At 41.3% G+C, this 24,118-nt stretch overlaps 1 protein-coding gene across 6 annotated transcripts in view; it reads right to left on the reverse strand.

Moving 5' to 3' along the window:
* shank3a (SH3 and multiple ankyrin repeat domains 3a) overlaps nt 1-24,118 on the reverse strand; it is a 624,660-nt gene that overhangs the window by 287,888 nt on the left and 312,654 nt on the right. For all 6 annotated transcript variants that reach the window (XR_004562245.1, XM_034176660.1, XM_034176659.1 and 3 more), the window contains 2 exons: nt 21,254-21,483; nt 20,818-20,987 (listed from right to left, as the gene is read on the reverse strand). Coding sequence is in view for 5 of the 6 variants with exons in the window: in XM_034176660.1 (XP_034032551.1) it covers nt 20,818-20,987; nt 21,254-21,483 (400 nt within the window). In the remaining variant the exon portion in view is untranslated. The remainder of the gene's footprint in view (nt 1-20,817; nt 20,988-21,253; nt 21,484-24,118) is intronic.

Below are 24,118 nucleotides of genomic sequence, written 5' to 3' on the forward strand. Positions count from 1 at the left end.
GCAAGGATTTTCTTGCAAATGGCGATAATTGGCTCATAAACCGATTTCGATTACCAAGGCCTCTGTTACTGGCGTTGCGCAGCCCAGAGCGCAAAATGGTGAGGATCCAGGGGTTGTTGGTGCCCACACAGGTGCTGACCACGCTGGGCTTCCTGGCAACAGGGGCATTCCAGTAAGATCGGTCAGGAGTGTGCCAGTCAACCTTGAGATGAGCCATGCCAGCTGTGTGGGATGCAATCATCCGAATGTCATCCAGGTACATCACATTCCAATATTACAGTGCGATTTGCAGTGAGAGCCGGTTTCCCTAACGTAATCAAATTTGTTTATTGGCAGTTGGGAACAAGTTCATTTCATCATTGTTCAAACATGTGATGCGCAAATGCATCTAACTAAATTGTGGCTGGGTCTCCTGGTTCAGCGCATGACTCATTCGTCTTGACTAACAGAAACACGTGAGGCTGGGCTGCCTCAACCACGCTGTCATGCTACCAGCACGAATTGAGTGACATGTCCGTGATGCAGATTTTAATTTTATTAATCTAACCCTAACCTCTTCTCCTAACCCTAACCATGACAACCCCCCACCCCCCCGTCATCCCGCCTTTTGTGCCCCCGTCTGTCACGTATGCGATGAGTAAATAGTTCATTCGTGTAAACTGTCCTGAATGAAGTATATGGGCATGTGCGCATTCAATTTTTGTCCTTTTTTTTGTTGTTATTATTTTCTTTTTGTTTCTTGATTGTGAAACTAGAGCTTCTTAACAGGCCCCCGACTAACCCTTTGCATTTGTCAAAAAACACGTGGTGCACCTCACTCATCAGTGTGTGTGCTGCCCTGAGTCCACAGTGTTGCGGCCTCACACACACACGCTCCCACTAACACAGCACTGCGGCCTCACACATGCGCACTCCCACTAACTCTTTTACAGTTTATTCCGTGTGACAGGGTAAATAACCTATCCCTGCACGTCTCCATGTAATTCCCAGTTATCTACAGCTCACATTCTGCCACTTTTTGGGTTTTGGCATATGCCGTGCTTTAGTAGGAAATTCATGCAAGCTTTGTACACGAGGGCCCAGATGTGTAAACTTTTGTCAAGCCACTTTAAAAGGAATTTATAAAGGAATTTGATTTACTTAATCAAAACAAATATTTCATGAAAATACTCTTTATATTTCAAACTATTGGATTGTTTTGGCTGAACAATCAAATGGTTTCTAAAGGAAATTGTTCATTATCTTATTATTTAGTAAATACTATCCTATTTGTTGTCTTTGTGGAATCATCTACTGCATCTACCTACAAAATAATCATTTTTTGTTTTTTGGGGGATTGATTTCTTGATTTCTGTGAATATAGCTCTATTGTACTTGCATTCACAGTAAATGTTCTCTTGATGGAAATATTGCTCCATTTTAAGATACTTGAGTATCGACTGCTGTGGGACATCAGCAATTACCAACCTGTTGCTTATATTAGAAGTGAATATAATATAATTAATTCATTAAAAAAAAAAAAATCTATTTAACATTTGAGTGAAAGTACATTTTAACTGAATATTTGAAAGTTTCAAACATGGCCTTTTATTGACATAATAATACCAAAAATATAAAAAGGACACAGATGTAATATTTATTTACAAGACTGACAGAATGAGTTGAGCTGTTCATCCCTGTCATTCAACCTTTCAACTTCTAAACATCTAGGTCTCTTGCCAGCCCTCCCCAGCACACAGTATCAGTCCCATGCCTTCATCCTTTCTTTCCTGTCATTTCAGACTTCTTCAACCTTTTCTCTTGCTTCTGACTGCTGCTTACCTTCTTTCAAAGCTTGTTTGTCTCCTTCTTTTTGTCTTTGCAAGTCTATTGCTTTTCTTGCTTTTCCCATTTTATCCACTCTCTATGACACCCCACCACTGCCACCACCATTTGAAAAACAACAGCTTGCTGACGGTTTTCCAATTACCGCAGGGACAGAGGGACCGGAATAGCTGCACTGAACATCAGCAGGAATGAAGTGGGAGAGTGACACTGATACACAGAAAGATGAAGGAAAAAGCGAAAGAGTAAAGAGATCAGAGTGTGTCTAGAACAGGTGGGCATGCCAAAAAAATTAGAACAACCCGAACAATACTAATTTTACTTGAAATCAAATCTGCCTTATCCGCTGATCCACAGTGAGATTATGGTCACAGCCTGGACTCTATAGACGGGGTGCCCAGTTCTTAACACAAATGAACGTGTGAAGGTATGTTAATTAATGTTTCACATTACACTGCTGGATTATTTCACATCTTCTTTTGTAATACATTTTAAAGTGAGAAAACCTTGAACAGTCTGAAATTTGACTGGCTAAACCATTCACTGTCATGGTGACCAAAAAACTTGAAAAAGTATTAAAACATTTCTTATTTGTCTTCTACAGACAAATGATAAAGAGATGTCTATTTTTGCATTAACATTTTAATTGCACAGTATCCAGTCTTAATACATGAAAATTAAATGAGAACACAATTGCATTCATAAATCAGAATGTGTTTTGAATATTTTGTAGATGTTTCATTGTTCTGTTGTTCACAGTCCCTTTTGGTTGCTGGGAGCAAGCAGAATGTGGAATTCACTTTTTTCCAACCTGAGTGGCATTAAAACATTGTTTTACTTCAGGCTGAGTGTTGTTGAACAAGACAATTCATCTGCATTGTCCCAGTCCATCTTGTTGTACCAGCCTTGGCTCAAAAACAAAAATTCTTAATCCAAATTGTGAAATGGTCGAGCAAGCTGATTGGAGAGTCTCACCTTCATCCAAAATCCCTGTTTAATAAACAGGTACAGATGACAGCTGCTCGATTCTAAGAGATGACTCCCATCCTCTTAATGGTGAGTTTCAGCTGCTCCCTTCAGGTCGGAGGTTTAGGGTACCAGCTCCTAAAACCAAATGCTACAAAAACAGCTTTGTACCAGTAGCCAACAGTGCTGTTAACAAGTAACAGAAACTCCCACATAATTTATGAATTTATTTTTTGTATAGTTACCTCCGCCAAGGAGGTTATGTTTTCAGTCGCATTTGTTTGTTTGTCTGTCAGCAGGATAACTCAAAAAATTTTGAACGGATTTTGATGAAATTTTGTGGAGTGGTTGGAAATGACAAGAGGAACAAGTGATTAAATTTTAGTGGTGATCCGGATCACAATCCGGATCCCGATGCTAACATGTTAGCATGTCTATGGCATTTTCAATGTTAAAAGTTAGCATTAAGCAGTTGCAGCTGTCATCATGTTCGGGTGCATTTGTTTTCAAATTGTAATATTTCTTACATTTATTTTTGTTTATATATTAATAATCTAATGATTATTATATACAATTTTAGAGAAAGAGACAAAAAGAAATAGATCACTGTGCCAAGGAGGGAATCTCTTTAGGGTCAGTGACCCTATGGCCTTGTTTAGAGAAGTGTTTCATAAGTGTTAAAAAATTCATATATTTGCAGTTTAGTTGAATAATAAATTGAATTTTGTCTCTTATTTGTTTTTGTCTATAAGCACATGCAATATCAATATCAGTGCTCAGATGACAGTAGCTTCTGGGAAAGGTGCAAGTTGCAATAACTGTGATGCCAAGCGCTAAGGATACATGCTATCCAGTCACAGCAGATGAAACTTTTTTTACTACTGAGCAAACATCATTGTTAGACTTTTTTAGGTTCAATGATTCCACGGCGTGTAGATGTTATGGCGTCAGTGACCCCATGGCCTTGGCGGAGGTTTGCACTCTCTGAGTGCTTCTAGTTTCTTTTATTTTACATTTTATTTATTTATTTATTATCCTTTGGCTTGGTATGATATGTTTTTAGACTTTTTATCTATTGGTGTTTAAACTCATCTTGTTTTTTATTTTATCTTGGGGCCGTCGTTGTTGTTCTTTTACCCTTAGCATTGTCACTTTGACTTGTTCTGTGTTGCTCTGTGTGTTTGCAAAATGAGATGACTCACTCACTATAAACCAAATTTAGCCAAGGGTATAATAATAAACTGAATCTTCAATCTTGAAGTAACCTGCAATGGACAAGCAGGTTTTACCAAAAAATTCTAAGGATCCCCCACAAAAAGAATGTTGATAATTGTGTTATTATTATTATTATCTTTTTTATATCCTGGCCATAATTTATCAGGCTCGATAGGCAGGACGGGCTGGACGCAAATGCAAAACACTGGAACACAGCTCAGTGGAGACAGAATGTTTACTGGGTGAACAGGCTGGGGTCGGTACACGTCCAAACAGAGCAACAGGATCAAAAACATCAGGAGGATCAAAAACATCAGGCGAAAAGGCGTGGTCGGAGTACACCGGCAGGTAGTCAAAAACCGCTGAGGCAAACAAAGCAAAGTAAGAGAACAAGAACTGAGCTGGAAGGAAGGCACAAAGCGCATCGATCTGGCGAAGGACAGAGACAAACTGTGAGGCTTATAAAGCACCCAGGTGATTAACTGCAAACCCAGAATAGGTGTGTGGAGAAATTCCCAGAACAGGGGTGTGGCCAGACAGAGGGAGACACCCACCAAAGAACCAGGAGAGAAAGGCAAGAAACAACAGAGCAGAGAAAACCCAAGCAGAAAGACAGAACAGGGACAGAGCAAGAGACAGATGGAACACAAAAACAACCCATAAACAAAGAACCTTGTTATGTGTCGGACGCAGCTCGGAGAACCGACCAGCGTTTGAAGGACCCAGTATGAAATAAGCAGAGCACGGTACAAAGGCTAACTGAATTTAATACATAACAGTGAAAATATAATAACAAAAAGGTGCGGCCTGGCGTGGTGCGCTCCCAGCAGCGCTAACGGTCCAGAGCCAGAAGCTGTTTCGGACCCAAGGACCCCGCCGACACCCCCCAGGTGGCCACAACAACCGAGTCTGTGAAAGAAGGAACCATTATGTGAGTCCACACTCTACACACAGAACACTTAAAGGTGTACAAACAGCAAACACTTCCTGGCTTGATTACTGATCAGCTTCCTAACCTGCAGGCATGGAACATCCAGTTCACAAAACTCCACTGCAGTGGAAGCTGATACATGACTAACAAACAGCTCAATACAATAAGGTGTGAGGGACACCACATTTACTGACTGTATAACTGTTAGTCACAAAATCTAACGTACCTCAGGAAGTGTGCTGACGAGCGTGAGACCTCACCCCCCTCCTCTTTCACAGACTGTGCATCAAACCTGGACGTTCTCAGCATCCGCTGCTGATGAGATGGCTCCCGAGACGACGATCTCACCCGTCTGGTCACAAGGTCGCGTCTCTGGCAAATACACACTCCAGTCTTAAATGCCAACATGTTTCAATCCATCCAGATGCACCACAGCTGTGAGTCCTGACGAGTCGCAGGTGATCAGGGTGAGGTCCTGACAGCCTCAGCAACACAGCCACTCAGTCCCAAATGCACGCCACCTGGGAGGAAACCAAAAGACAAACAAACCGGCAGCCAGGCCCCCCCAGCCATATAACAAACCTGACATAATTAATCAGTAACAACAACAGCAACAACAAAAAACATGGTTAGGTTAACAACACAGCTAGTTTGTATTTCTAAATACCATATTGGAATACAAAAAGGTGCTTCACGGAATATTTTTTAATTTTGTCTGCCTAACAAGTCAACATCGACTTTCATGGCTCAATAACCAACCCAAACTCAGTGGGTTTCTCGTGCCCTCACTGCACTTAGGTGTGTGCCTCTCAGATTGGATTAGCCAAGTTTGCATGTTATTGTAGTGTTTGTGTGGGTACCCTCTGGGTGCCCCAGTTTCCTCCCACTTCCACAGATATGCAGCTTAGCTGAGTTGGTAAATCTAAATTGGCTGTAATGTGAGTGAGAGTGTAAATGCATTTGTCTATATGTGTCAGTACTGCAATACAACTGTCAATAAAAGAACAGAAAATCTAATCATATAACAGTTCAATAACATGTACCTCCTTGACACAAAAACACGGATTACTATGTATATTGTTTTCTCTCTGTTCCTTTTTTATCATCCAACACAAGTAATCAATTAAAAAAATGCAATACAGTCATATCACTGAGTGCAATGTCATTCATCCAGTTAATAGTGGCTATTAGCGTAGCAAAAGAGTTGACATAGACAAGAAATCAGATTCAAGATTTTCCCCGAAAAACAATTTGTGTCTATGATAAAAGATTATACTCTATGGGCCCTATCATACAACTGTTGCAAAGCAGCACCAAGTGTAATGCAACTATCATTGTTAATTTCCATCTGATGCAGTTGTCATTTTTATGCCAAGTGTCTGCATCCTGTAAAAACCAAATGCCACTTGTGGTCCTGTGTGTGTTTTGGTCTAAAATGAGGCATGATGAGGTGCAGAACTGGTGCATTGATAGCCATTGCTAGAAATAGTTTGTGCCTTAGACCACCAAAAACCTGGTCTAATGTCTAATTTTGTCTGTTGCAGGATAAAGAGTTCAACAGTAAGACGTGCCTGTCATAAGTGGCTTCACAACACATATACACTCTGCTTGCACATATCATCACCAATTTCCTGCAACAGTGTCAGCATCAGCCGATACAAAATAAGCATGACAGTTCTCTCAGTGGGGTTGTCCACTTGTGGGTTTTCGGATTCCTGTAGAGGCTAATCTGTAATCTACAAATTTTGTTGCAGTGTGGGCAAGGGAAAGTGGAGGTAGGAAGTGTTGATGGACCTTTTTCCTTTCTTTCCTTGTGGTACAGTCACTTTGCTTCTGAGAGACAGTGGAGTTCCATTTCATGATGTGCAGTACCTTCCTGCAGAGCTTTCTTCCAGCATGGCCAATTTAGTCCAACTGTGTGACCTTATCTTGATTTTTTTCAAGGTCATCTTGATATTATCATTGAGGCTTTCTCTTTTTTGCCCACCAAGGGCTTGCTGACCTTCCTTCAGTTGTGAGTGTAGAATCTGTGTGGGGAAACGTTTTAGACATGCGAATGACATGGCCAGTCCAATGGAGTTGGTGCTGCATTATTGGAATGGTAATGCTGAGCATGCTGGCTTCCTCCAAAGCACTGGTGTTAGTACATCTGTCCTTCCAGCTGTCTCAGTGCTCTCAGGTGCCTTCAGTAGATAGCTGACTCTGCTGTATACAACAGGGTGGGGAGAATGATAGCTACACTCAACAAAAATATAAACGCAACACTTTTGGTTTTGCTCCCATTTTGTATGAGATGAACTCAAAGATCTAAAACTTTTTCCACATACACAATATCACCATTTCCCTCAAATATTGTTCACAAACCAGTCTAAATCTGTGATAGTGAGCACTTCTCCTTTGCTGAGATAATCCATCCCACCTCACAGGTGTGCCATATCAAGATGCTGATTAGACACCATGATTAGTGCACAGGTGTGCCTTAGACTGCCCACAATAAAAGGCCCCTCTGAAAGGTGCAGTTTTGTTTTATTGGGGGGGGGGATACCAGTCAGTATCTGGTGTGACCACCATTTGCCTCATGCAGTGCAACACATCTCCTTCGCATAGAGTTGATCAGGTTGTCAATTGTGGCCTGGTGAATGTTGGTCCACTCCTCTTCAATGGCTGTGCGAAGTTGCTGGATATTGGCAGGAACTGGTACACGCTGTCGTATACGCCGGTCCAGAGCATCCCAAACATGCTCAATGGGTGACATGAGTATGCCAGCCATGCAAGAACTGGGACATTTTCAGCTTCCAAGAATTGTGTACAGATCCTTGCAACACATGGGGCCGTGCATTATCCTGCTGCAACATGAGGTGATGTTCTTGGATGTATGGCACAACAATGGGCCTCAGAATCTCGTCACGGTATCTCTGTGCATTCAAAATGCCATCAATAAAATGCACCTGTGTTCTTCGTCCATAACAGACGCCTGCCCATACCATAACCCCACTGCCACCATGGGCCACTCGATCCACAACATTGACATCAGAAACCGCTCACCCACACGACGCCACACACGCTGTCTGCCATCTGCCCTGGACAATGTGAACCGGGATTCATCCGTGAAGAGAACACCTCTCCAACGTGCCAAACGCCAGCGAATGTGAGCATTTGCCCACTCAAGTTGGTTACGACGACGAACTGTAGTCAGGTCGAGACCCCGATGAGGACGACAAGCATGCAGATGAGCTTTCCTGAGACGGTTTCTGACAGTTTGTGCAGAAATTCTTTGGTTATGCAAACCGATTGTTTCAGCAGCTGTCCGTGTGGCTGGTCTCAGACGATCTTGGAGGTGAACATGCTGGATGTGGAGGTCCTGGGCTGGTGTGGTTACACGTGGTCTGCGGTTGTGAGGCTGTTTGGATGTACTGCCAAATTCTCTGAAACACCTTTGGAGACGGCTTATGGTAGAGAAATGAACATTCAATACACGAGCAACAGCTCTGGTTGACATTCCTGCTGTCAGCATGCCAACTGCACGCTCCCTCAAATCTTACGACATCTGTGGCATTGTGCTGTGTGATAAAACTGCACCTTTCAGAGTGGCCTTTTATTGTGGGCAGTCTAAGGCACACCTGTGCACTAATCATGGTGTCTAATCAGCATCTTGGTATGGCACACCTGTGAGGTGGGATGGATTATCTCAGCAAAGGAGAAGTGCTCACTATCACAGATTTAGACTGGTTTGTGAACAATATTTGAGGGAAATGGTGATATTTTGTATGTGGAAAAAGTTTTAGATCTTTGAGTTCATCTCATACAAAATGGGAGCAAAACCAAAAGTGTTGCGTTTATATTTTTGTTGAGTGTATGTGGTCCAGGAGTTTTGTTTGGAAATTTAAGTCTCGGCTTTCAAAGACACTTTTCCTGAGTCTGGCAATATGCTCCACTGGCACAACTCAGGCAATGATTAACATCAGAATGTACGTCAGCTCTGGAAGACAGAAGACCTCCAAGGTATGGAAAGTGATCAAGATTTTCAAGAGTTATGCCCACTTTTATGGTGGACAGGATTGAAGGCTGGTTAGATGGAGGTTGATGTAGGACTTGGGTTTTCTTGATATTTAAGGCCAGATCTAAGGCACTCTATGCCTTGGCAAATGCATTCAGGATGCCCTGGATGTCTCCTGTAGAGTGTGCTACGATATCATTATCATCACCATACTGAAGCTCTATAATGGCTGTTGTTCTGGCTTAGCTCATGGCTTTAAATCTGTTCAGGTTTAAGAGTTTGCCATTAGTTCAATGTAAAATCCCTTTTGGGAGCTCTGGGCTCAGGTGGAGTATGGCAGCAATGAAGATAACAAGCAACGTGGGTGCACTAATGCACCCCTGTTTGACCCCCGTTTCCACAGTGAAAGGCTCATACATACAGCTACTGTTAATAAGCCCTGTGGCTGATAATGGTAACCATACCTTGACAGTGTGATTCACAGAGCCTGACAGTTTACTGTGTCAAAGGCCTTTTTAAATCTGTGAAGGCCACACACAAAGGTTGACCTTGTTCATGGCATTTTTCCAGGAGTTGGCATGCTGTAAAAATCACGTCAGCTGTACCTCTTGGTGAGAGAAAGCCACACTGTCATTCAGAAGTACTTTCACAGACAGTGGAAGGATGCGAGCAAGATCTTTTCCCGTAGTTGACAGAGGTGAGATGCCCCTATAGTTTCCAGATTCTGCCATGACCCCAGTCATGAATATGGTCACTATCAGAGCATCCCTGAGCTCTAAGCAAAGTTCTTCTCTTTCCGAGATCTTGAGGAGTAGGGTTGTTCTGCAGGAGCATAAGTCCACCTTCCTTTGTAATCCCATCTGGATTGGCGGCTTTGTTGTTCTTAAGGAGCCTATGTTATGGTGGGACATTCACACATGTCTTCTCTTATGGGACTCAGGGATGTGACTGGTAATAGCAGTCACATCCCTTTGATGACAATGGACACTTTATTCTGACATGTTGAACAAGCCAGAAATCCTTTCAGTTAATTCTGCTTCCTTAACATCACAGTGATGTGTGCCTGGCAAAGACCAATTTAAAGGTGTATACAGGTACCACTCTGACTGGTTGATATCATGTTTAAACAACAAAACACCCATCAGCAACGAACATAGTTACCTCAACCCTTTTCCCAATTGCTTTGGGGCCAAACCTGGTCTCACAGCGAGTCATGATTCAGCAGCACGGAATATACACATTAATGTATTGGTTTGTGATATTGTGATGAAAAGCACCTCATTTTCATCACGGCAGCACGAATTTGGGGTAGTTATGGTTAGGGTTGGGGGAAGGAGTAAGGTTAGTAATAGTGAGTTTAAAAAAACCCCGTCACGAAAATTTGACTCATTTCGTGACGGGAGCACGAATAAAAAACGTGAGACAGGGCTGGGTTTTTCCCACCATTTAGACAACAAATTGCACATGGACAAGTGTTTTTTGTGTCTACCATCCAAATATGACCCTATATTTTGGAAAAATTATTTGGACCTCAGCTGAAAAATAAAGGCCCAAAACCTTAAAGCAATACCTTGAATATTCCAGAAACCATCAAGGAAGGTGCTGAAGACAAGTTATCATTATAAATAATGAATAATTCCAGCTGTGTTGCTCTGGATACCACAGTCTATGATTGGCCTGTGTTCTGAAGATAAAGCTGCAATTGGTATTAGCTGCCATTTACACAGATGCTATCAACCTAACTGGCTTCACTGCATCATTCTCTCACATGACTGCCTTGCCCTCTCAAGTAAATGGCCTTTTCCCTCAAAAAGCCCATCTCTCTAAGGTGAGATGAGCCCATTCTAAACACTTATAATCAGTATCGCACTTTGCATACTAATGATCATCAGTCTGTCCTTCCTTTGCTGTGCTTGAATGAATATGTGCACGCTCATTCTTTCCCGTACATACTGTGGGAGTGTTTATGGCTATCGGGAATGGAACAGAATTCGGACACCGCTCATTGGGTCGAATATACTGTATGTTTTCAACAGCATATTGCATCCGTCTGTACACAAACAACTTGTTCTTTGTGCAGACTTTATAATTAATGGACAGCTGCAGAAAGGACCAAACCTAGAGTAACTATAAATGCTATATTAATTAGTGAAAACAGGGGTCAAACAAACAATTTTAAAGCATCAGCATGAACGTCAAACTGTTGTTCCTCAACATTACCACAAAATAATTACATATTACCTTTGGATTACATTTTCCTGATTTACTGAACTTTGTTTTGACCTTGTTTTCACAGTGATATCCTTATTTTTGTTGTTAGTACAAAAAAGTTAGTACAAAAATAATAACTTTGAATTACTCTATTTTTCGGAGTATAAGTGACATTTTCTTTTCTTTCTTTTTTTTACGAGTATGTGAGGTCCTGCGAATTATACTCTAGTGTGACTTATGTAATGAAAATCACATTAATTTGATTAATAATAATACTTATGCCTATTCATATAGGACTTTCCCAGGAATCAAAGTACTAAATAAAATAAACTCCAATAATGAAAGAATAAAGGCCAATAATAAAAAGTACACTACAACAATACACAAAAATCCTAAATTAAAGATCTTATAATACAGAAAAAAAGGGGCAAGAAATACTCCAGTGTGACTTTTCCTTTTGAAGAAGCATTTCTTAATAAGCACAACTTATACTCTGGTGCAACTTATCCTCCAGAAAATATAGTAATATTAATAAATAGCACTGTGTGCTAAAACTATTTTCACTTATCCAGGTCTGGGTCACAGTAGCAATAGACCAAGCAGCTCACCCCATATTTTCCTATCCTCAGCCACATCCTCTAACATTTTCTGTGGGGTCCTGAGGTGTTTTGCAGCCAGCTGGGAAATATAATCCCATCAGTGTGTCCTGGGTCTTCCCTGCAGCCTCCTCCCAATTGGATGTGTTTAGAAGACCTCCCTAGGGAGATGACCAGGAGACATCATCACCACATGCCCAAACCACCTCAGCTGGCTCCTTTCGATGTGAAGAAGCATTGGCTCTGCTCCGAGTCCCTCCTGGATATTTAAACTTCTCAACCTGTCCCTGAATGTAAGGCCAGATACCTGATGGAGGAATCTCATTTCTACCACTTGTATCTCTGACCTTGTTCTTTCGTTCACTACCCAATGCTCATGATGATAAGTAAGGACAGGAGCTCACCTTTTTCTTCACCACGATGGTCTGGTACACCATCCATAAAGTATCAGACACAACCTCAATCTGTCTATTGATCTCACGCTCAATCTTACCCCCACTTGTGAACAAGACCCGAGATACTTGAATTCCCCCACACTTATTGTGTTCTTCCATAAAAGGATAACGTGTCATCTACATTTACACATGCTATTACTAATAGAAAGAGAACAATGTACTGCTTTTGAGAGTAGGCAGAGAAACTGATGACTCAACTCACTGAAAGAAGAGACGGTGCCACATTTTATTTCTTAGAAAAATCTTTTAAAAGATCTTTAAGATACGCATCATATGTTAAATTGGTCATTTCAAGAAAACATAAAGATTGCAACATCTTAGTTCTTGTGTTTAGGCACGAAACATTCATAGCCAGTTCTTGCTATTAAAACTCATTGCCACGGCCTCTGAAGATGCGCTATTAATGTTTTACACAAATCTTTTCAGATTAATGGAAAGTACCAGAGGGCTGATGCATACCCTACAATTTGCACATTGAGATAAAAGTTTATATTATCAGTTATGAATACTTGTTGCCTGCAATACATGCAGTGAGTGTCAAGGGGCCGCACAGTCAAGTAAGGTGTTTCTTTTATTGTTAAATATATGACTTCATGATGCCATTTACCAATCAATCACACCTATTTTACTGATCAATGAGCTTTTGATCAAATCTCTAGCCACATATGTCACAGAAAAATAAACATGTTTTTGGCTCATGTTTGGCTTGACCTTCATCTCAGACAAATCTGTTCCAAACGTTTGTCATAGGCATAAATCTAAGTAATATTCTTACCAGGTTTGATGAAAATCTGTTCAGCTATTTTTGGTTATTGTGTTCAAACTCATACTCACACACACAGGAGTGATAACAATACCCTGCTCGCATGGCAGTGTGCAGTGTAATAAAGTATTTGTTTGACTATTTGTCACTCCTCCTCATCAAAAGCATAAAAACACATGGATGTGTGTGTGTGTGTGTGTGTGTGTATGCGCGCGCGCGCGTGCCCTGGACAGACTAGAAAGCTCCAAGCTGAAAAAGATTAACAGGAAGTAAGCTTTACAGTACATCCAATTTACAAAGACAGTATATCTGCTGCAAGATTTGGTTGCCAAGGGTCAGTACACAAAGCTCTCGATTTACCGATCGATCTACGTTCCGACGCTCACCTATGGTCATGACCGAAAGAACGAGATCGCGAGTACAAGCGGCTGAGATGAGTTTCCTCCGCAGGGTGGCTGGGTGCTCCCTTAGAGATAGGGTGAGGAGCTCGGTCACTCGGGAGGAGCTCGGAGTCGAGCCGCTGCTCCTCCACGTCGAAAGAAGCCAGTTGAGGTGGCTCGGGCATCTTTTCCTGATGCCCCCTGGACGCCTCGCTGGAGAGGTGTTCCGGGCACGTCCCATTGGGAGGAGACCTCGGGGAAGACCCAGGACATGCTGGAGGGACTACATCTCTCGGCTGGCTTGGGAACACCTCGGGGTTCCCCCGGAGGAGCTGGGGGAGGGGAGGTCTGTGCGGCTTTGCTTGAGCTGCTGCCCCCGCGACCCAACTCCAGATAAAGGGGAAGAAAATGGATGGATGGATGATGGATGGGTCAGTTCAGTGGAACCACTGGAGATCTACATAAGTATTTGGCCCAAGTTCTACACTGGATGCCCTTCCTGCCGCAAGTCCAGTTCTACATGGAGAAAGTTGGGCTTCCAAGCAGAGTACTAATTAGGACCTATTCTCCCTAACTTTTGAGATATGATGGAATCAGGTGTGCACAAGGTGGCATGGTTGCATGAAAAGGCTACGGTATAAACTAGAGAAGGAGGTTTTGAAAGAATAATTATTGAAAACAATGAAAACTGCAGGGCCATGTTCTCTGTAATTGACTAACTAAACAGTGTAATCACCTCAGATTCCAACTGAAAGCTTGTCCTGAAAATTATATAAAATAAAAAAAACTAAATTCTACAGTAACACAGTTAAAACTGTAAGAACAGGTGCTGTCACAGACCATGTTAAATAACAGTCAAAGTTTATCAAAGGTAAATGTCAATAAAAAAGCACATTTAACTGCTTGGCCACAACCCCTTGATGACAAAAACAGTCTAAAGTAGTAAATGGATACGGAGGAAATTCAAAAGCGAATGAAGGCAAGACAGAATTGGGGGTCCTATATTTACAGTCTATGGCACACAGGATCTGTGGCAGACAGCACAAAACATAAACGCAGACAAAACATAAACAACATGAACTCAAACAATCAGAGTGGCACTTGCCACTGCCTTTAAGACAGACGTGTCAGAAGTAATTTCCTGTTGCTATTAAGAGGGCACATTTAGAATTGAGAGGTTTTCTGGTGAGCACACAAGTTGTGCCACTCAGATAGCTTGGTGACTAAGGAGCCAATATATGTAGACCTGGTTTGAAGCTTGGTCATGCTACCTGTCTGTGTCCTTGGACAAGACACTTAATCTGCATTGTCCCAGTGTACCCAGCTGTAAAATGGGTACCGTCCTTGACTGGGGAAGTAACTTACATCAGAGTGGCATTCCATCCACCATCCAAGGGGAGTTATAGACTCATCAGCTTCACACTGTGGAATCTGAATGCAAGCACGGACACCACTGGGCCTAAGGGCCTATATAGGACTTCCACAAATTTGCACCCACACTGTGCATGCACTGGCCTTTTGATGGATCTCACACACAAATTTCTGAATGAATGGAAGTACTGAGACATGCGGTGGACATCACTTCAAGGTAAGTTAAAACTGTATACCAGGGGTGGCCAAGTTCGGTCCTCGAGAGCCACATTCCTGACACTCTTAGTTGTCTCCCTGCTCCAACACACCTGAATGCAATGAAAGGCTCATTAAGAGTCTGCTAACAAGTCTTTCATTGGATTCAGGTGTGTTGGAGCAGGGAGACAACTAAGAGAGTCAGGAATGTGGCTCTCGAGGACCGAACTTGGCCACCCCTGCTGTATACGCTAAATGACATTATGTTCCTATAGAAATGCACAAAAAGTAATTATGCTATTACATTAGATTTTCAAATTTACCTCAATCAAACCAACATAAAAATATTGATATTTTAAAAGGCACTTTTTCTCTTTCTAGTGTTGACAGTCACTGCTGTAACCATTTTGCTACATCTTTCATCACAGTATTTCTTAGGTGACTGTAATAATTACTATATGTAAAATCCTCAGTCTAATTTTCTGCTGAATTCCAGCCAGCAAGCTATTGAAACCTGGCACCACTGCACACGTACAAGGAGGAAGTGATGCTGTGTTCTACAGGAACTTGCTGGAGTTTGCTGTTGGGTGGGCTGGTGACCAGCCAAGTTAATTTCATACTCCCTTCGTGGCCATAATGCCTCCAGAGTTCGTGTGGGCATCAACAGAAGGTCAGAGAAACAAGCAGTTTTAAAGGGTGGGGAAGGGGGGGGGGGGGGGGAGAGAGAGAGAGAGAGAGAGAGAATATTCAAAGAAAGTAGCACTTAGTAGCAAATTCTGGTTATGGAGATCAACTGCTTATTTTTAGCATGTGATACTTTCACCTCACTTTAAAACAACAAGATCTCAGTGAACCATGCAAATTATGTTGTTTCTGCAAGGCTAAAAGATATATCCTTGCCAACATTTTGCAATGTTTTAATGCTGTGCATGGCGCAAACAAACAGCTCATCCATCACCATTAAATCATATTCACAGTTTTGCTCAAGCTCAGTTGTCATATTGGCTAGAGGTGTTGTTGATAAGTTCCTTGGTACATTTCAATAAATATGCTATTGTCAAGGATTTTGTTCAGTCTGAAAGGATTTAGTCACTCATAACCATTTGTTGAAGTGCAATCAGAGGATGTTGAAACTTCCTTGGGTCAGGGTCAGACTCTGGGCTGATATGCAGGGTGTGAGGTCAAAGTGGTAACCACTGCACACCCTGCTGCCTTCGCCTCAATTCTTACTCTCTCAATCTGGCATCAGATACTGTAGCATATTATTATGTCATTGTAATCCCAAACATATTAACAAAATGTATTATCATCTGAAATAGAGGCCCACAAATTTTGATTACTTGGATCTGGATCATCACCAAACTCAATTTGCTTATTTCCAGAACCAGCCCATTTGCTGATTCCTGCAGCCAATCTGCTATGCGTACACATAATCCCACCAGATCTCAGAAGTTAAGCAGAATAGGTTCTGGTTAGTACTTGACTGGGAGACCTCATAGGAAGGCCAAGGGCTGCGTTTGTTTATTCGTGTAGAACTGGAGCTGCATCGAGAAGGGCATTCAGCATTGACATTGTACCAAATCCCAGTGCTGGTGTCGCAGACTAAATGGTCCCCACCTAAAAATCGGTCTGTCCTGCCTTCACTGCACGTGTCATTTGGGACCACAGCAGCTTGTCTGAAATGGAGTCACTACATCCAAAGCAATCAAAGGGAATAATGTGATTATTAACCATTAGATGACAAGGTAAAACCTCTTAAATCATTCTAAAGTCAGGTTTAAGCAGAAACGAGGAGATAATCGGTGAATCGCTACCGACGCTTTTAAATGACGGCGGCGCAGTGAACGCAGCAGAAGCTCATCTGGCTGCTGTGCTCACATCACTTTCTCCGTCTTTTATTATGAAATAATGCTGAATTTCAATTCAATTCAATTGATTTAATTTATATAGCACCAAATCACAACAAAGCTGCCTCAGGGTGCTTCACATAAGTAAGGTCTAACCTTACCAACCCCTAGAGCAAGCACACAGGCAACAGTGATAAGGAAAAACTCCCTCTGATCATTTGAGGAAGAAACCTCAAGCAGACCAGACTCAAAGTGGTGACCCTCTGCTTGGGCCATGCTACTGACACACTTGACAGTACAAATATACAGGAAATTTTATGTGGAAATGATTGTTGTACAAAAGCTTCAGATATCTGAAGAAAAGAAAATATAAACAGAAAATGTAACCGAAAGAAAGAGGTATGTTCAGAGTGCAAATTAAAAAACATTATAAATTATAAGAATGTAGTAACAAAAAAGAGACTGCATATTAAATAAGTATGTACAAAACTGTGGATATTTCAGTGGCAGTAGATACTGCACATAAAGAAATATTGCATTCATTTCAAGTGTGGCATGTGACCTGGCTATTTGGTTCCAGTGACATTCGTAGCTCAAACAGCAGTTGTGCAGAAACTGTTTTTCAATCAATTTGTATTTGCTTTAATGGCCCTGTACCATCTGCCTGATGGCAGTAGCTCAAACAGAGAGTGGCCAGGGTGAGATGAGTCCTTTAGGATGGTGTTGGCTCTCCTGGGACAGTAAGAGCCATTAAGGTCCTCCAGTGTGGGTAGAGGGCACCCAATGATCTTCTCTGCCATTTTGGTAACCCTCTGGAGCTCTTTCCTGTTTGCCCCCATGCAGCTGGCAAACCACATACAAAGGCAGTAGGTGAGGATGTTCTTCATGGTAGAGCGGTAAAAGGACATGAGCAGTCATTGGTTTATGTTGGGTTTTTTTTTCCTGAGGATTCTCATGAGTGAGGCTTGATGGAAATTAAAGGCTGTATCAGGAAAAGAGAAAGGGGGCTGTGATGACATTTGAGGAAAGACAAGGAGGCATTTGTGAAAGGAATTTGTCATGGTGGGTCACAGTTCAGTCCTAACAGAAAGCTCTTTTGTACTGTCCCACTGGACTGGTTACTTTGAGATGTTGCAGAAGGCTGATCCTCCAGCTGGAAAATGAGACATTTCCAGTGCCAGGGCTCTGGTGGATGATTCTCCAGTTGACTGTGAACCACCAAATGTTAGTGATATTTCAAATGAAGTGAACCGGACGAGTGTCCATGCAAATGGAGATGCTGTACTCCTGGGATTGCAAATAATCTTTGTTTCAATCTGGTAGACAGGTATCACTCTTTAGGGATTGTCATTTCACGCTGGAAAGGAAAGGGTGCTCACCTGGACTGCAACAACTACAAAGGTATTAAACTGTTCTTTTTGCCAGTCAAGGTGATTGGAAGGAGTATTCTCAATAAGACCTTGTTCCAGTTATTTGCTGCTCAGCTATCAGAGCAGTCTGGCTTCACACCCATGAAGTCAATGACTGACTGCAACTTAGCTCTGTAAGTACTCAAAGAACACAATTTTGAATATCAGCAAGGATTTATTTTGTTGTAGCTCATGTTGATGCTATCACCATTGCTGATGACTGTTCCTTCCTCGTGTCTCAAAAGTAGCCAGGAGAAACATGGGCATCCCCTTGGCCTTCTGCAGTGTCTGAAGTCCTCAACACTCAGGCACCTGCATAGAGGATCATCCCAAGAGAAAACCAACACATAGGCCTAACCCAAATGTTGCAGCTCATGTTCCCTCACAATGCAAGCGTCTCCTTAAGTCTCCAAGTGAGTCTACTTAAATGCCATTCATTTGAAACAAAGTCATTCTAGTGGCACCCAAACATCCTTGAAAGCCACCTAGTACCAAAATACATCCAATTGTCACCTTATATTATTGGTTATCATCCAAGTCTCACAACCATAACAGTCAGACATGAAGCACCAAGCTCCTCAAGACTTAGATCCTTGTTGTCCTACAAAGGTATTGGCACCATCAGGTGTTCCTACATCCCAAAGGTCGAAAAAGAATGTTAGATGTAGTAGCATGCAAATGCTCAATTACAGAAGCACAAGGAAATGATACATAGAATTTGACATCAAGAAAAGGGCAGGTGTGAACAACATGATTAAATAAATACACTTATGTATAATTAAATTTCAGATCAAGAACACTATTCACTTCCAGTACATTGTAAATTCCATAGCACAGTGTGTGATGTGTGATTGTTATGCAGTTTAATACTGGATGCTGATTGCTATCTGGCTTCAAACCACAGATTAATGGCACTGTGCATGTTTGTGTGCATGAATGAATGAGAGAGAGAGAGAGAGAGAGAGAGAGAGAGAGACAGAGAGAGAAAGAGAGAGAGTCTTTAATGGATAGAAAGAAGTGACAGGAGAGTATTGTAGGGTGGGTGAGTGTGGCTGAAAATGTGTCTGTAATGCAATTCCCCTGTTAAACATCCAAGTCCTCCACACCCAGGAATCACATTCAATGTGCACAGAGGTGAGCTTGTTCTGATGTATGATCGTAATAAAAAAGGTTAGTAAACGAAGCGACAGTTAACCACTTCAATCTATTGCCCCAAGATGTGATCAGTGCACGGGTTTACTGTGTGGCATGTCTAATGGATCGGCTCACAAAGGAAGTGTCCCAGCAACCCAGCAGCAAAACATAATGTGAAGATTTATATGTCAATCAACTGACAACCTGTTATGAAGTGAGTAACCAGCCCAGTGACATTATTCAACTCACTGACACACACCACACCCACACACAGAGCTTGATATATTCAATCAGTTTTTCGAGGTGATCATAAGTAGAGCCTTTTCCTCTGTCTTATTGGGAAATGTGCACCAAGGCACATAGCTGTGCACAACTTATCATTTGTCCTGTAGGAAAGACCAACTCTTCATTTAGTTTTCACCTGGTCACAAGACCCAGCCACCAGTACTTTCAAAGAAGCCAACATGGAAGTGAAAAAACTTGCAGTTCTTTGAATGCCCAGTTGAGGCTGGTTCCAAAAGTGAGCCAATTCCCCACAGACTCTCATCTTGAAATCCCCAACTTAAGACCAGAAATACATATTTACAACCTGTTATTAAAAATGGTTTTGGTCTCTATAGGTAGTTTCCCCTTTTGAGACAACTGTGGGGGGATTTTTCTTAACTCTTCAGTTTAAGGTATTTTAAGCCATAAAATTATGAATATTGCTATGGAATTCAGAGTATTTGCCTTTTCTGAGTAATTTATTAGAAATATCTGAGATAATATGGCTTGCTGTGCAGTTAATTATACTAATGGACCATCTAAGAAGACTGTGCTCCAGTATTTCAGTTGAGTGAAATTTTAGTAAATGGTAAATGGACTGCATTCATATAGCACTTTTCCATCTACATCAGACGCTAAAAGTGCTTTACAATAATGCCTCACATTCACACCGATGTCAGGCTGCTGCCATACAAGGCGCTTGCTACACACCGGGAGCAATTAGGGGATTAAGGCCCTTGCCCAAGGTCTCTGGTTCTGGTTTTCAGTGCCAGGGCTCTGGTGAATGATTCTCCAGTTGATATAAATACCCAGTTATACACAGTTACCCAGTTATAAATTCAATTATTACAGATGCCACTCTGATCAGTGTATCAGTCTGTGTACAAATCTGATAGGAATTCATGAAAATTTGTGCCTTACACAGACAGCGTTACTGGACAAGGCTACAGTTTGCACATAAATGACTTTCATGTGTAGTTGAGACTTTATGAATGAAGAAGATGCTGCACTGATTGATGATACAAGCAGCAGATGGTAGATACAGAATGCTGCCTGATTGCTAACCAGTGATTGAAGTAGCTCACGTGACTTTTTAAAATCTAGGTAAAGTTGCATAACATGAGTAATTAGCTTCCAAGGCTGTTTGATGTGTGTGAGGTTTAATAAGATCTGCATGATTCAAACATGGTGTTTATGAAACTATTGATGCCCTTAAAATTGCAGAAATATCACAGAACGACAAAGTCAAACAAACAGACCTGAGTCTTCCACGAGGGCCGTATCCGTGAGGGTAGCCATGGCTGTGGGACCTTCTTGGAATGTGCTTGTCCTCTTCATGCATGTGATGAAGTGAAGGCGAGCGGGAATGAGAGGATCTGGAACTGCCTGTACTCTGGAGACTGCTGTCAGGAATCTCCCCATGACGACTCTGACACAGAGCAGGAGAGACGAGTGAAGGTCATATGCAAATGTGAAGAAAACATGAAAATCATCTCTGTCACCTGCACTCTATGTACCAAAAATCCAAAGGATAACACCAGTGACACTGTGTCAAATGTCTAATTTGTTGCCTTTTCGCTCTCTTGTACTGACAGTTTCACTTAAAAAAAAGAAAAGAAGTGGATTTAGGCAGTCTAAACACACAACAGCAAAATATTCATATCCTCCAACACTCAATCACAAGCTCTAATTTACCTCTCCAAAGCTGCTGTGTTGCTGTCCAAGAGTTGGCAGGCTGCGCAGGGAGGGCACAGGGGAATGACCCTGGCGGCCGCAAATTTCTCGAGGGCTCTGGACATGGAAGTGTTTGTGGTCCCCATTTAGGTTGTTGTCGCTAGCAGAGCGGAGCAAGGAACGTGGTGAGGGCAGGGGGCCAGGTATCACACGTCGACGGTTAGTGTAGGAGGGTGTCTCCCTGAAAGGCACTGAGAAGAGAAACAGACAGATGGAGCAAGCAGACCACAGAACTTCACCATAGAGTCACGTTAAGACATTAATTTACTGCAGAAAGTCAATACAGATAATTCAAGGAAATGATTTGGAATCTACATACAGCACAATACACTCACTAATATTGCAGCAAATACAACCCCTGGCAAAAATTATGGAATCACCGGCCTCGGAGGATGTTCATTCTGTTTTTTAATTTTGTAGAAAAAAAGCAGATCACAGACATGACACAAAACTAAAGTCATTTCAAATGGCAACTTTCTGGCTTTAAGAAACACTATAAGAAATCAAGAAAAAAGATTGTGGCAGTCAGTAACGGTTACTTTTTTAGACCAAGCAGAGGAAAAAAATATGGACTCACTCAATTCTGAGGAATAAATTATGGAATCACCCTGTAAATTTCCATCCCCAAAACTAACACCTGCATCAAATCAGATCTGCTCGTTGACATTAACCCTATGTCATGAAACTGACCCTATGTGTCTTTTTGCAAGGAATGTTTTCACAGTTTTTGCTCTATGGCAAGATGCATTATCTTCTTGAAAAATGATTTCATCATCCTTAAACATCAGAAAAGTGTCCAAAATATCAACGTAAACTTGTGCATTTATTGATGATGTAATGACAGCCATCTCCCCAGTGCCTTTACATGACATGCAGGCCCATATCATCAATGACTGTGGAAATTTACATGTTGTCTTCAGGCAGTCATCTTTATAAATCTCATTGGAACGGCACCAAACAAATGTTCCAGCATCATCACCTTGCCCAATGCAGATTCGAGATTCATTACTGAATATGACTTTCATCCAGTCATCCACAGTCCACGATTGCTTTTCTTTAGCCCATTGTAACCTTGTTTTTTTTTCTGTTTAGGTGTTAATGATGGCTTTCGTTTAGCTTTTCTGTATGTAAATCCCATTTCCTTTAGGCGGTTTCTTACAGTTCGGTCACAGACGTTGACTCCAGTTTCCTCCCATTCGTTCCTCATTTGTTTTGTTGTGCATTTTCGATTTTTGAGACATATTGCTTTAAGTTTTCTGTCTTGACGCTTTGATGTCTTCCTTGGTCTACCAGTATGTTTGCCTTTAACAACCTTCCCATGTTGTTTGTATTTGATCGAGAGTTTAGACACAGCTGACTGTGAACAACCAACATCTTTTGCAACATTGCGTGATGATTTACTCTCTTTTAAGAGTTTGATAATCCTCTCCTTTGTTTCAACTGACATCTCTCGTGTTGGAGCCATGATTCATGTCAGTCCACTTGGTGCAACAGCTCTCCAAGATGTGATCACTCCTTTTTAGATGCAGACTAACAAGCAGATGTGATTTGATGCAGGTGTTAGTTTTGGGGATGAAAATTTACAGGGTGATTCCATAATTTATTCCTCAGAATTGAGTGAGTCCATATTTTTTTCCTCTGCTTGGTCTAAAAAAGTAACCGTTACTGACTGCCACAATCTTTTTTTCTTGATTTCTTATAGTGTTTCTTAAAGCCAGAAAGTTGCCATTTGAAATGACTTTAGTTTTGTGTCATGTCTGTGATCTGCTTTTTTTCTACAAAATTAAACAACTGAATGAACATCCTCCGAGGCCGGTGATTCCATAATTTTTGCCAGGGGTTGTAAATGAAACAATCCTTCAAATGGTGATACAAGCACCAAATTCAGCACAAATACTCCTTAGACATTACTCTTTTGAAAAAGCAAACTAGTCACTTGAATTTTCAGTAGGTGGTCAGGTAGCAGTCAGTGAAGTATTACTCAAGGGTCAACATTTAAAAATGCTCCAATCATATTGAAAAGTGTTCCACATTATTTGTCTATGGAGTTATGGAATAAAAACAGCAAAAATGGGAACAAATGCCAATTTTATTTTCTGCACGGGTCAAAAGTTAAAGTTGCTCCAATTTTGCTAAAAAGTGATGCAAATTATTGGTTGTGCTAATAGAATTAATAAATGGAACTAGTGCATTGCCCGTGGTGATCCATGGGCTCTAGATTGGGTAATGTTTATAAAATAGGTAGCTGACATTTTTTACGGGTGGTAATGTAAAGATTCTATAATGAGTTGGAATGGCGTGAGTCCAGAATGTTTTTAGAATCTTCGACCTTAGACCTCAATAGTTTTTAGAAGAAGAACTCAGCCCTTTTATTTCCTGTTAATTACGTAATGTTTTAAAATGTTAATTTACTGTCTTAATGTATTTATAAATTGTTTAAGTTGTTGTCATCACACACACACACACACACACACACACACACACACACACACACACACACACACACACACACACACACACACTATTATTATTGTTATATATTATAATTACTTCTATTTTGTCATTTGATTTTTAAATGGACCACAATGGAAATAAGTGTTTTCACTTTCTTGTGTCATCCATGTATTTTTAATGTTTTTACAATATTATGTACTTACATTGAACTTACTAAATAAAATCATGCACACATGCACACACACTTTTAATACACATTTACCGCCCTCTGTTGGATTGGTGTGTGAGTCCAGAATGTAATTATCAACGTCCATTGTTCAGTGTTGTTAGATATTATATAACGGCTGAGTGTATCCTTGTCATTTGATTGGT

This window comes from Thalassophryne amazonica, chromosome 8 (assembly GCF_902500255.1).
Source record: "Thalassophryne amazonica chromosome 8, fThaAma1.1, whole genome shotgun sequence".
Taxonomy (NCBI): Eukaryota; Metazoa; Chordata; class Actinopteri; order Batrachoidiformes; family Batrachoididae; genus Thalassophryne; species Thalassophryne amazonica.